The following is an 11,143-nucleotide window of genomic DNA, read 5'->3' on the forward strand; positions in this document are numbered from 1 at the left end:
GAAAGAGTAGAGCAGGGAGCAGAGCAGGCGGACAGACTGAATTCTTGATTCCCATAAGGATTTAGATAAACCACAGAATAAGAATTTAATTATTGCAGCCCTCCCCTGCCAGGCTGGGAAGCAGATGGCTGGATGGTGCAGGTGCGACCTGGCCATGCCCCGCTCTCCCCAGCCCAGCTGAGGAAGGCAGAGCACTCCCAAGGGATTGGCATCACTTCAAAATGTCTCTCTGTAACTCTCCTTCCCTCTGAAAGGAAAGAAAGCTCTGTTTCTTTATTAAAAAACAACAAATGAAAATAAAAAGGAACCACTTGCTTATGTAACACCACTGGTTTGGGTTGGACTGCCCCCTGCACTAAAGCCCCGCTACCACAGCTCTCACTGGGAACCAAACCTACCCAAGGTTTGGACACAGCAACCACCACTGCAATGCAAATTAGGAAACTGAAATATTTGCAAGGGACCCTCCACTTCAGTATGAGCGACCTAAGGGAGTCGAGTATGGGAAAAGAGGCTCCTGGGCACCGAAAGGATGGAGAGGACAACCCCAGCTGGTCCAGCTGCCCTCTCGCCAGAGCAGATGGGACGCGGAAGGAAACGCGAAGAGGAGCACCACACCAGACACACCAGCCATGCCACCATCCGTGTCAGCGGCAGAGGAGAGGAATCTCCCGACAGGTCCATCAGAGTTTCTTTGTAAGCTGAGAGCACATCACACAAGTGCAGGTAGTTAAAGGCTTCCAGTGCTGCCCTTGGCCCGGCACGGTGCACAAGCTCACCACCACTGAATTTTAATCTATTTCCAATTAAATGAAGAGATCTAAGTTTCCTTCTTTAGCTCCTCTGGGCAAGAGGCACAGCAGACAAACTGAGAACATGCAATGTACGGGTCGTATAAGAAACCATGCTATTAGCTAATTAAAAAAAAAAATCAACACAAAAAACCGACCACACAACAACTGAGCAGAGATTCCTGCGATTCCATCACCCAAGCCAGAGGCGAGTCACCCGATAAAGATCAGTATGAGGATCCTGCTTCAAGAGGTTCACCCTTCCCTCAGTGTCTTAGCTGCCCAGCAGCCAGGCAGAGGGGAATTTGGCAGTCCCGGAGTCCTCGGCCACGCCAGCCCAACCCAGACCTGGCTGCTGGGTTCAGCTCAGGCTGCCCTGACCCACTGGTACAGCTGTGAAGAGTGGCAAGCACACGTCCTGCCTGGGGTGGAAGGATCGTGGGGCTCCACACATCCCCTTTCCCGCCAACAAGACCGCTGAGTTAGCATCGATTTTCTGACGTAATTTGCTCAGTGATACAGCTGCCCTTTATCTGAGTCTGCTTCATAGTACTGCACTTCCCGAGCTGGGCTAGCGAGACAAGTCGAGGGGCTCACAAGTACCGCGACAGCACCTGACAGAAGCATTTGGCCAACGCTCAAGCCACGAGGAGACCTGGTTTTGATTTCCCCATTTGAGGTGGGCGCAACACTTGTCCTTTTTCCAGGCTCCACGACAGCTCTCTAACACACCAGCGCTCCTGAACCTCAGCCTGTAAAACCTTCCCCACCTCCACATCCCTGGGAACCGTCACCTCCTCGCCTCATCCTGCTTTGGCTGCGCTGCGGGAGCACACCGGGAAAGCTCGGTATGGGATGCCCTTGTGCTGTCTAAGGATTATTAAGGCTTTGAGAAAAACCACTTTTTAGGATCAGGAGAATGAAGTTCTGAAGCCTTGGTCTGCCTCGTTTTTTGAGGACCCAAGTGTCTTTTCGCACGGGTCTTAGGATCATCTGCGCTACTTCCATGACGCTGCATGGGAAGCTGGGATGGAATCAGCACAAGAGATGTGCCCAGAAGCAGTAGCAGCAACTGAAAAAAAAAAAAAAATCAGAAGGAGAAACTTTGGTTTAAAATAAAATCAGAAAGAAAGAACGAGAGAAAAGATAAACACGGGTGCAAGTCGTCTCACGAGAAAGGTATTTGCAGGGCACGACCCCACAACCCTGGAGATCTAGATCTACATTCCCAGCCTTGTTTTACCATTACAACCTTCATTGCACAGGACTCAAAATCACTCTCATATGGTTGTTAAGTTTCATAAATAATGTGAAAACCATACGCAACAGATACATCATATTTCCAAAAACTTATAAGAAAAGTTACATCAAATTAAAAAGTAGCTTCATGAATGAAGATACTGCTCTAAGTGCACTTTCCCTGCAAGTGCGGCCAGTGCCTCAGCGCTGGATATGAAGAAAAAAAAAAGACAAAAAAACCACCAAACAAAAAAATCAGATTTAAAAACTTAAGTCCGGTTTCAACCAGTCAAAACCGGGCTAAGCAGAACCCGAGTGTGCTCTCAGCACTGTCCCATGAGGGAGTCCCTATGTTGCTTCGTTATCCAGATAGGTTTGTATGTCCTTGTTGAGACTGTAAACAATCCTTCTTTCCTGAACTGTCCTCTTTACTGGCAAAACAAAGTAAAATTTTTTTTTATTTTATTTTTTTTTTTTAAAATAGAACATTAAAATTAACCCAGAAGAAACGAAATGAAACACAGTGAGCTTTGCTGGAGTCCATAGGATCTGGTCTGGAAGAGCTCGGAAAACGTGTTCAGTGTTTTCTCCTGTTTTCAGCTGGAACTGTACCAATGAACGCGTTACTTGGGGAAGAGTGGAACAGAATGAGAAAACAAAGGATGCAGAACAAGAGATCGTGGCCATCTCATGTGTTCACTTCATTCTCTAGGTCCTCTATCAATACCTTAGCGTCGGAAGCCTTGGACCTGGAAAAAACAAACAAACAGAAAACACTCACTGAGGAGGAGAAATCCCATTATTACATGCAGAGAGTGAAACCACAGTGCACTTGTGGGGGAATAAATAAAAGCGTAAAAAAAAAAAAAAAGCATTTCTTGCACAGAGAGGGAATAAGCAGGCTATGGAAACTATTTCACCCATCCAAACACCTCTCTGCAAAAAAACCCATAAAACCCACTGTGGCAGAGTCTATGAATCCAAAGGAGCCTTCCTGCTCAGTCTGACTTGCTTCAGCATCCCCTAAGGCTTGCCCTGGGCTCCCCGGCTGTGCTGCCAGAGCAGGAGCAATGCCCAGATACTGGAGCACCCTGCGATGCTCAGAGGACAGGCACCGCAGTGCAGATAAGCAAGTCAACAGGTTCAGGGGCTGTGGTGCAAGGCGGAGAAATTTCAGGGTGCAAGAAGGACGTGTGGGAAATAAAAAAACAGGTGGGTTTGGATTTGAGAGAGGAAGCATTCCAAGATCACTCATAGGAAAGCTTAGCCCAATGGTAAATGAAATCTTGGGGTGATCTGAAGCCTGGCAACAGCCAGTTGAAGAGAACCTTTCTTCAAAGTTTGCATTTATAAACCTCTGGCAACTGCCACACGGTACTTTTTGCAGGAGGGGAGTTTTGCAAAAGGAGCTCCCTTGTCCAGTGCTTTACCAGAACCCCCAAATGATGTGAAGGATGGATCAATTCTCCAGCTGAGAAACACTCATTTACTAACTTGACCTCTCCTCTCTTCAAATTACTATTTTAGCTGAGGTCTCTGCATGATTACTCAGACCATAAATGACCACCAAGCATTAACAACAGCTCCGACACACGATTTGGTTCGTTGCGCTAGAGGAGAGGGCAAAACATACTGTAAAGCAAGACGAGGTCTGCGCAAGGACACGCTCTGGCTGCGCTTCCACTGTTTGTTCTTGCGGCGGTTTTGTACACCATCTTCCTGGTCCATCATCTGATCCAAGAGCGTCAGGTCATCGGCATTGAGTGGCGCCACGGAGATGTCCCTCACGGCACGGAATTCACCACAGTTGTTCAGGTGCTCATTCTCTAGACGGAAGAAGTTCCACACAAACCTCCTGGATGGAGGAAAAAGTAAAAATTACCAATTCAGTTCCACTTTTATAGGCATTGCCTTGTTTTTGGCGAAGCACTGAGACACGGAACTGGACACCACCAACGCTCCTCACTCCTTAAGGCACCTCTGGTGACAGGCTGGGAGCACAGAGAAACAGCCGATGACCAATGGCAGCACCTGCTACAACAACTTCCCAACTCTCTGGAGAACAACACGTCTACCAGGCTCATTCGCTTCCCTACTGATGACAGCCTTAAGTCCTGGACAGCATGGAGGCACGAGATCATACAAGCAAAAGGCAACTCTATCACACACATGAGCGCGGCTTGCTGACCTCCACCATCTACACAAGTGAGGTTCAGCTTTGAAAGCTTTTACTCATCTTGGGAACCTCTGGGAGTGGGTTTCCAGCTAGGGTACAAGTGTGTGAAGGGCCCCAGAACCTTGCAGGATCCAAGTCGATGACGTAGAATCCAAATTAGCGTTTGGAAAAGAAGCAGAGATTTGAAAATTGTAAACCCAACCATCAAGTGAAACTTCAACTGGAAATCTCCACAAGGTGATTTTAAGGAGAGATCAGGTGAAAACAAACCCCTCATGGTTAGGTCTAGGTTTAAAAGAAACTGCAAACGCGTTATAAGGGACTCAGACCCACGTTGCAGCAGAGTCCTCTAAGGCTTTCTTCATGCAGCCCCTGGTTCACCTTAAATGTTCCTGTTTCACCTGGTCTTCCATTTCACGGACCAGTACCTTCTATGTCCAAGGAGCAAGGCACTTCTCAGCATGCTGATGTTACAAAAGTAATAAAAAGGTGATAGAGAAAGGAACTGTTGAGTCAAGCAGCCTTACCGGAATACCTCAAGTGGGGCAAACACAGTAGAAATGACGTCCCCGGCGTACGGAAAGATTTGCATGGAAGTGAGGGAGATCTGGATGGCCCACGCAAAACGCAGGATCACGTTTTCTACGATGGCACAATAGTAGTATGCCTGAAGAACAACACAGACAAACAGGACAGCTCATTACACGTGTTCTGCGTGGAAGACAGACCTCTTCAGGCCTTCAGGAAGATACAGAATTTGATGCTCCACCGCCAGAAAAGGGAGAAGTATGAAAAGATCTCTCTGAAACAAACGAACTCCACCCGCAGAAAATCCCAGTCCATCGCACTCAGCAAGCACCAGTGGACAACTGCAACATGTTCTAAACTTTGCAAGCTTTGCTAAAACATTAATATTAATATTTTAATATTAAATAAATAAATGAAAAAATTTAAACAAAATATTAAATCTTTCCTAAGGTAAGAGCAGGCTGCATACGCACTTTATGTGGGTAGACAATTCCTTCTCGAAGAAAGGTATTTTCACCAGCGTTTTTGTCAAAGAGACCCCAGTCCATCTTCAGGTCCCAAATGAGGGTATAGCACGAGCTGATGAAATAGAAGATAATCCACAGGTAGAAGAACACTTGGGTGTCACTGTGGTTTTTAGCTGCAGAAGAGAAGAAAACCGCACACTCCTGAGCAACTCAAAGCAGATCGCTTCTCATAACAGCTACAAACCCGCTGATTTGATCAGTGAAAATAACACTCCTTTTATTCAAGTTTTGGGAAAAAAAATCAGGATAGCTAATCCGAACCAAACCAAAAGCCCTACCGCGACGAGCTTTACACTGTCATTTAAATTGCATTTTCATCTCGTTCAACATTCTGCGGCGGAGAACTGAAATTTGCACCAATATTCTGATTTTCTCGAAGCTTGTGGTAGACCTGCCATTCTGACTCCGAACAGCAGGTGGAAGCTGAGGGCCGTATTTCAGGGAGGACACAGGCTTGTACAAAGGAAAAAGCAATGAGGCAGTGCTCGGTGGGGAGGGTTTTGCAGGAAGATATTTTAGCTCATAGAAACAAACAACTGGGAATTAGCGCCCTAAAAGCCTGAAAGAGGTTGGGCAGCACAGAAATTTCCACCAGCCGTTGCAGACACTTTTGGGGAAAATAAGCAAAGAGAAGGTAATGCTTTAAGATCCATGTATAGATCCTGAAGAAGGCTCTATGGAGTTTTAAATGCCCATACTGGGCTCCTCTCTGTGAAACACAGGACCGTGGGCCCAACGTCTGCTCAGTCATGGATGAGTTTTTGCAACTAAGTCATCTTCCATTTGCTCCTGAAGAAGTCACACTGCTCTCACATCAGCTAACCCTACATCGGTTGGCTGTGTAAAAACAAAACAGATCTGGTAATTATGTTTTCTTTTAATCTGAGTCATGAAGTTCATAAAAATAAACAGCTCCCAAAAAATAAACCACAATATAATGCTCTGCAAGGCTGAGCCGCTCTGCATCTCCCTGCTATCAGGAGTCCTTTCTCCTTTCTGCGCAGCCACTACAACTGCTCATCCGCTGATTCTTTCTAACAAAGCCCAATAACACTTCTCATACAAAAAAGCCATAATGTTTGCAATCCAAACGCGATGCCACACTATGTGACAGAACTGTTTTCCATACATGTGGCTTCGAAACAACAGAATCCCTGAGGCTGATCACGGAGGGAGCAAGAAGGCAATCTGCCCTCTCCTTCCCCTTTTTGTTTCTAACAATTATGGTATAAACGTAACGTGGCAATCCGATAAAAATTAATGGAGGTGAAAATGAGAGGCATCGTGTAAGCGTACATTCCTCCCGTTACACCTTTCAGGCTTCCTGGGCACGATGTGCTGGATTTAGGTCAAACATACACGCACTCATACCCCTTTTCAAAACACCCCCTCCTAAAGCAAACCTATTAAAAAGCCACTTATGCAGCAAAGCCTTCTGCACCGGTGGGGGAAAAAGGACAACGGGATCTGCTGCAGCTTCTTGGTTCTGAGCAGCTCCCCTGCTTTTGTGCGGGGTGGGAAGGCTTTGAGCAGCGACCCGCAGCTCTCTGAGGCCCCGATGTACCCAGGCACGGGTCTGTCGTCGCATCGCCCGCTGCTGCAGAGCCATGACGTCACCCGGGAGCTCGCCCAGAAGTCCTGCAGAACACAGGCTCCGATGCCCAGGTACGTTAACGCTGCTGCTTTGAAACCACCTCTCTCGGCTGTTTTTGAAGCAGAACAGGACACGGGCGAGGGGTTTGGATCTTAACAATCAGGGCTCTGCTGCCCGATTTTTCCTTCTCCCCTATCAGCTCCTCTAAAGCCTCCGCTACATTATTTCAGGAAGAAAAGGCAGATGCTGACATTCAGTGACTCAGAGACACTAAGCCTGTTCTTTCCAACGTTATTTTTAGCTCATTATATCTCCATCCGTGTTCGGTTCCCACCGCCTAAATGATAATTCAGAGGCAATTCATGGGTTAAGCGCTTTCAAAGCATCTAAACCCCTCCCGGCTACCCTGTGAGGCTGCAGCTTCCTATCAGTAGTTTAGACTTGAGTGTTGTTTGGTTTTGTTTTTTTTCCCCTTACGGACAGAATTCAAATAAATTGAGTCTTCTCCACATCTCCAGGGAGGAGGCAGCGCAGACAGCACCATCCAGACCCTCTGGCCACATCCCTGGTGTGAGCCACGCCTTGAAGAGCAGCAAAGCAGCATCGCTGGGCGCTCCTTTGGAGCTCTGTGGTCACGGAGGGGACAGTCTGGCCCCTGACTGTCATCTCACACCGCATAAGGGGCTAACAAAACGCTATCCTAAGTAGGCAACTACACGGGAAGGGGATTTCAAAGCTTCACGCTGCTTAAACCTAATTTGCCTTATGGGTTATGGTGTGCAGTTAGGGAAAGGAGGAGTACCGGGAAGAAAAAAGCCCAGATAAGAAATCTTGTGGCACTAACCTCATCGACCTCAAAAGGATGTGCTTGCTTCTAGTTAGGTTATCCTGCTCTCAGCTCCCTTCCCCTGCCCCTATCTTTGCAGCAGTCTCTCCAGTGGCACCTGGGGACACGTTGCTTGTCCCTTGCTCTGCTCCCTTTCTCACTGTATTGTATTCCACGTATTCAGCTCCCGAAAAAATTCACTAAAACCCAGAAGTCACTCCCTGCTAAAATGCTCTAATCAAATCTAGCCTATTGTCTTCAGCCTTGGCCTTTAAGTCCCTTCCTTTAATCACTTATTCTTTTCCTCCTGCCTGCAATTCTGTTTGATACCTTCCTTCCTTCTGTCCTCATTGGTATTCAGCTGGTGTACAGAAATATGTTACTGCTCTAGGCAAGCAATTATATCTCAATCTCCCCTGGCTGGTCCTAGTGGCCCACTCCACTGCTGCTCAGGGGGCTAAAAAATCAAGGCATTCATATTCTGCCCAGAGGCTCCATCTACTCCTGCCCTGCCAGTTTTTCAGGAGCAATACAGAGCTGTGCATATGTATGATGAGGTCAGGGTCTATTTACGCATGAACTGTTTCATCCTGTGTATTTTCTTTGTTTAATGACAGCCTAGAAACGACCAAAAACTCCCCCCATTAGAGGGGGATAGTCTCAGGATGAGCGGAGCACTCTGGACACTTGGTAGATCTCAAACCTTTTCAAGAGGGGAGAAAAAGACCAAGTCTTCAACATCCCATGGACTGCACCAACACTTCAGCAGCACAACTGTCAAGTCCAACCAGTAGGAGGTGCATGAAGGACCTTTCTACTTGATGCTCCGAAGGGGACCACCAGGCAGCAACCTACTAAGCTACAGTTATTCGAAACCACACGTGCAGGACAAAACCAGCAGCAGCATAAAACCTCCCTGTGTGAAGCTGCAGGTGCAGCTTTACCCTCCCTGCCCACAGGCAGATTTCAATATGTCTTCATGTTATCGTGACTCCAACTTGGAGATGTTCAGCTTTTTTAGCTCACAGCGTCCAGCTATCCCTGCTCATCACAAAGCCGATGGGAAGCAGCGCACCACAGGAGCCCTCTGCAACCTTCACCACAGAATTTCCATCAGCATCCTCAAGTTTACCCAATAAAAGGCAATTCCAGTAGACATTCTGCACAAACACACCTGCAAGCTGCTCCAGAAAGCTAACTGGACAAATAATGGGAGGTTTCCACCTTTGAACCGAAGCTGTCAACAGCCACAGTCCCAGAAAACAACCAAAGGCACTTGCAGCAACAAAATTTACTGCCTGCAAAAACTGCTGATAGACAGTCTCTTGGATGCCAAAACTAGCCCTGGGGGACACGGTATCTGACCAGCATTCTGAGAGAATGCTCCTCCGCAAAAAATTATAGCCCCCTCTAAACACAAGCAAGAGAAAGGTTGCTTTCCATCAAAGATAGACAGCAAATACTATCCTGAACGCTGGTAATATTGACTTTACTTCCAAAGAATACTATCTGTTTACCCTGCTGAATTATTCTGGCGAATGTAAACACTATGTGGTATTCGACACAGCAAAAATCAATGCCATGTATTATTGAAGATCTGGATAAGAGCACAATGGCCCTTGATAAGCACTCCTGGTGTGTCAGCAGCTGCAGCTCGCTGTGGTTTCTGCCGATGGTGAAAGCTACGATAAAAGCTGTAAGAAGCGTGAGGTTATCAGCAAACACGGCCAGGTAAGCTCCGCTGGGTCAGGCAAAACTGACCCGAGCCAGAGCAGTTCTGCTTCCAGCACCAGTTAAAAACCTCTTGGTCAAAGCCAACCTTTCAGACAAAGATTTAAGCAGCGCAAAACCAAACCAATATGTGTATTTACAGTGTGCTAGCCAAGCACAGACGCTGGAGGACTAAGCATCCACGTTCTGCCACCCAGTTAGCCTGGGGAGGACACGTGCCCGTTCACTCCATCCCAGCACACAACAGGAGGGGGGTGACAGCTGGGAGTGACTTATCTGCATTAAGAACTGCCCTCAGAATGACATCTCAAAGCATTTATCTAACACCTCACCGCTTGAACTGCAGCATTGCCGCTCCCTTGGTAATTATACATCTTAATGAGGGACCAGCAGCAGCGCTGCCCTTCTGCCGAGCCAGCACGTACCGCTATTTAGTCCTGATCAATGGCAGAGCCGTGACGTGACGGCGGACTTAATGCAGTAAAAAGGCAAATAACCCGGAGGAGCACACGGAGGACTCGCCATCGTGTGCTGGTGGGCTTTGTCAAACACCAACCATTCCGTAAAAACAACCTTACCTTGGCTCCTTGGCTATAGCCTCCGGGCACTACTTAAAGCAAAGCAGCGAGATTAGAGTGTGGTGAAGAACTGTAAGGTGGCAACGTCTTGTTTCTTCTTCTAGTTAGATTCTACATTTGTAGAGCATGGAAACCCCCAAACCGCGTTTTAACTAAAAACGCCCAGCAGGTTTGCATTGGGTTTGTGGGACGATACGTCTGTGTCTAATTTCCAGACACAGCAGCAATCTCCTTGCTGGTGTATCACAGACAAAAGAATGTGATTTAACTGCAAACAGGAGGAAGCGTATCTGTCACGACTGAGATTTGATGGGATTCTTCTCCTGGTGGCTTCTCTAGCATTTAAGAAGTGTTCTTGGGGGATGTTTCAGTGCTACTTTGAGAAGGATAGGGCTTCCAATCTAAGCACTGGCCAGCAGACTCGCTAATAAGAATACCTGAATTCACAATCAGAAATAAATAGCATGGTAATCCGGGCCTTTGCTGGACAATTTAGGGCATCAGTATACAACAATATCATCTGCTACCTCTATAGCGCTTTGAGATCCTAAAGAAGATGCCTTCAAAATACAGTAGCAATCAAAAAAACCCAAGAAAAAACATATTGTTGGATGATCGCATCTCCTAGATTTCAGCGGCACAAGAGAATTCCAGATCTGCATACATTTGACAGGAAAATCGCCCATGATGTAGTCAGTTGCTTTTCTTAAAATATTCCATTAAAAATAAAAAAAAGTCAGCTTCCCCCTTTTAAGCACCCATGAAATGAGGTATCAGTAGGCCAGCCTTTTTACTTACACCTTACTCATTAGCGTTCCCACTTCTCCAGTCACCTTTAACACCGAAGTGTATTAAGTGATACAAATGGTATTATCAACCTACGTTCCAAATCCCAGCTATTAAAATCCATCTTCTCGGCCGCAACCTCGAGACGTGAGCGAATGGCGCAGCGGCTGGGTGCCGAGCCTGCCTCCCCCTCTACGCCAACGTCCCACTGGATATTTGTAGACCTAACAAAGCACGAGAAGATTTCCCTCTGGAATTCTATGCCTCATTTGCGCGGAGGGTGCCGTGGCAGTTCCCGAAATCGCTCTAACATCCCCCTCAGTGAGGCTCCCTGCTGAGCACTGGCTGCCCTCTCCTCTCCCCCCCT

At 47.1% G+C, this 11,143-nt stretch overlaps 1 protein-coding gene across 1 annotated transcript in view; it reads right to left on the minus strand.

Moving 5' to 3' along the window:
* Positions 1–2,437: 2,437 nt before the first annotated feature.
* The window catches only part of XPR1 (xenotropic and polytropic retrovirus receptor 1), a 36,776-nt gene continuing 28,070 nt past the window's right edge, over positions 2,438–11,143 (minus strand). Inside the window, exons 11-14 of the mRNA XM_009870271.1 lie at positions 5,208–5,374; positions 4,734–4,873; positions 3,664–3,885; positions 2,438–2,779 (exon numbers count right to left, since the gene is read on the minus strand). Coding sequence (XP_009868573.1) covers positions 2,719–2,779; positions 3,664–3,885; positions 4,734–4,873; positions 5,208–5,374 — 590 coding nt within the window. The 3' untranslated portion in view covers positions 2,438–2,718. The remainder of the gene's footprint in view (positions 2,780–3,663; positions 3,886–4,733; positions 4,874–5,207; positions 5,375–11,143) is intronic.

Source organism: Apaloderma vittatum, unplaced genomic scaffold, assembly GCF_000703405.1.
Source record: "Apaloderma vittatum isolate BGI_N311 unplaced genomic scaffold, ASM70340v1 scaffold1315, whole genome shotgun sequence".
In the NCBI taxonomy this organism is placed as follows: Eukaryota; Metazoa; Chordata; class Aves; order Trogoniformes; family Trogonidae; genus Apaloderma; species Apaloderma vittatum.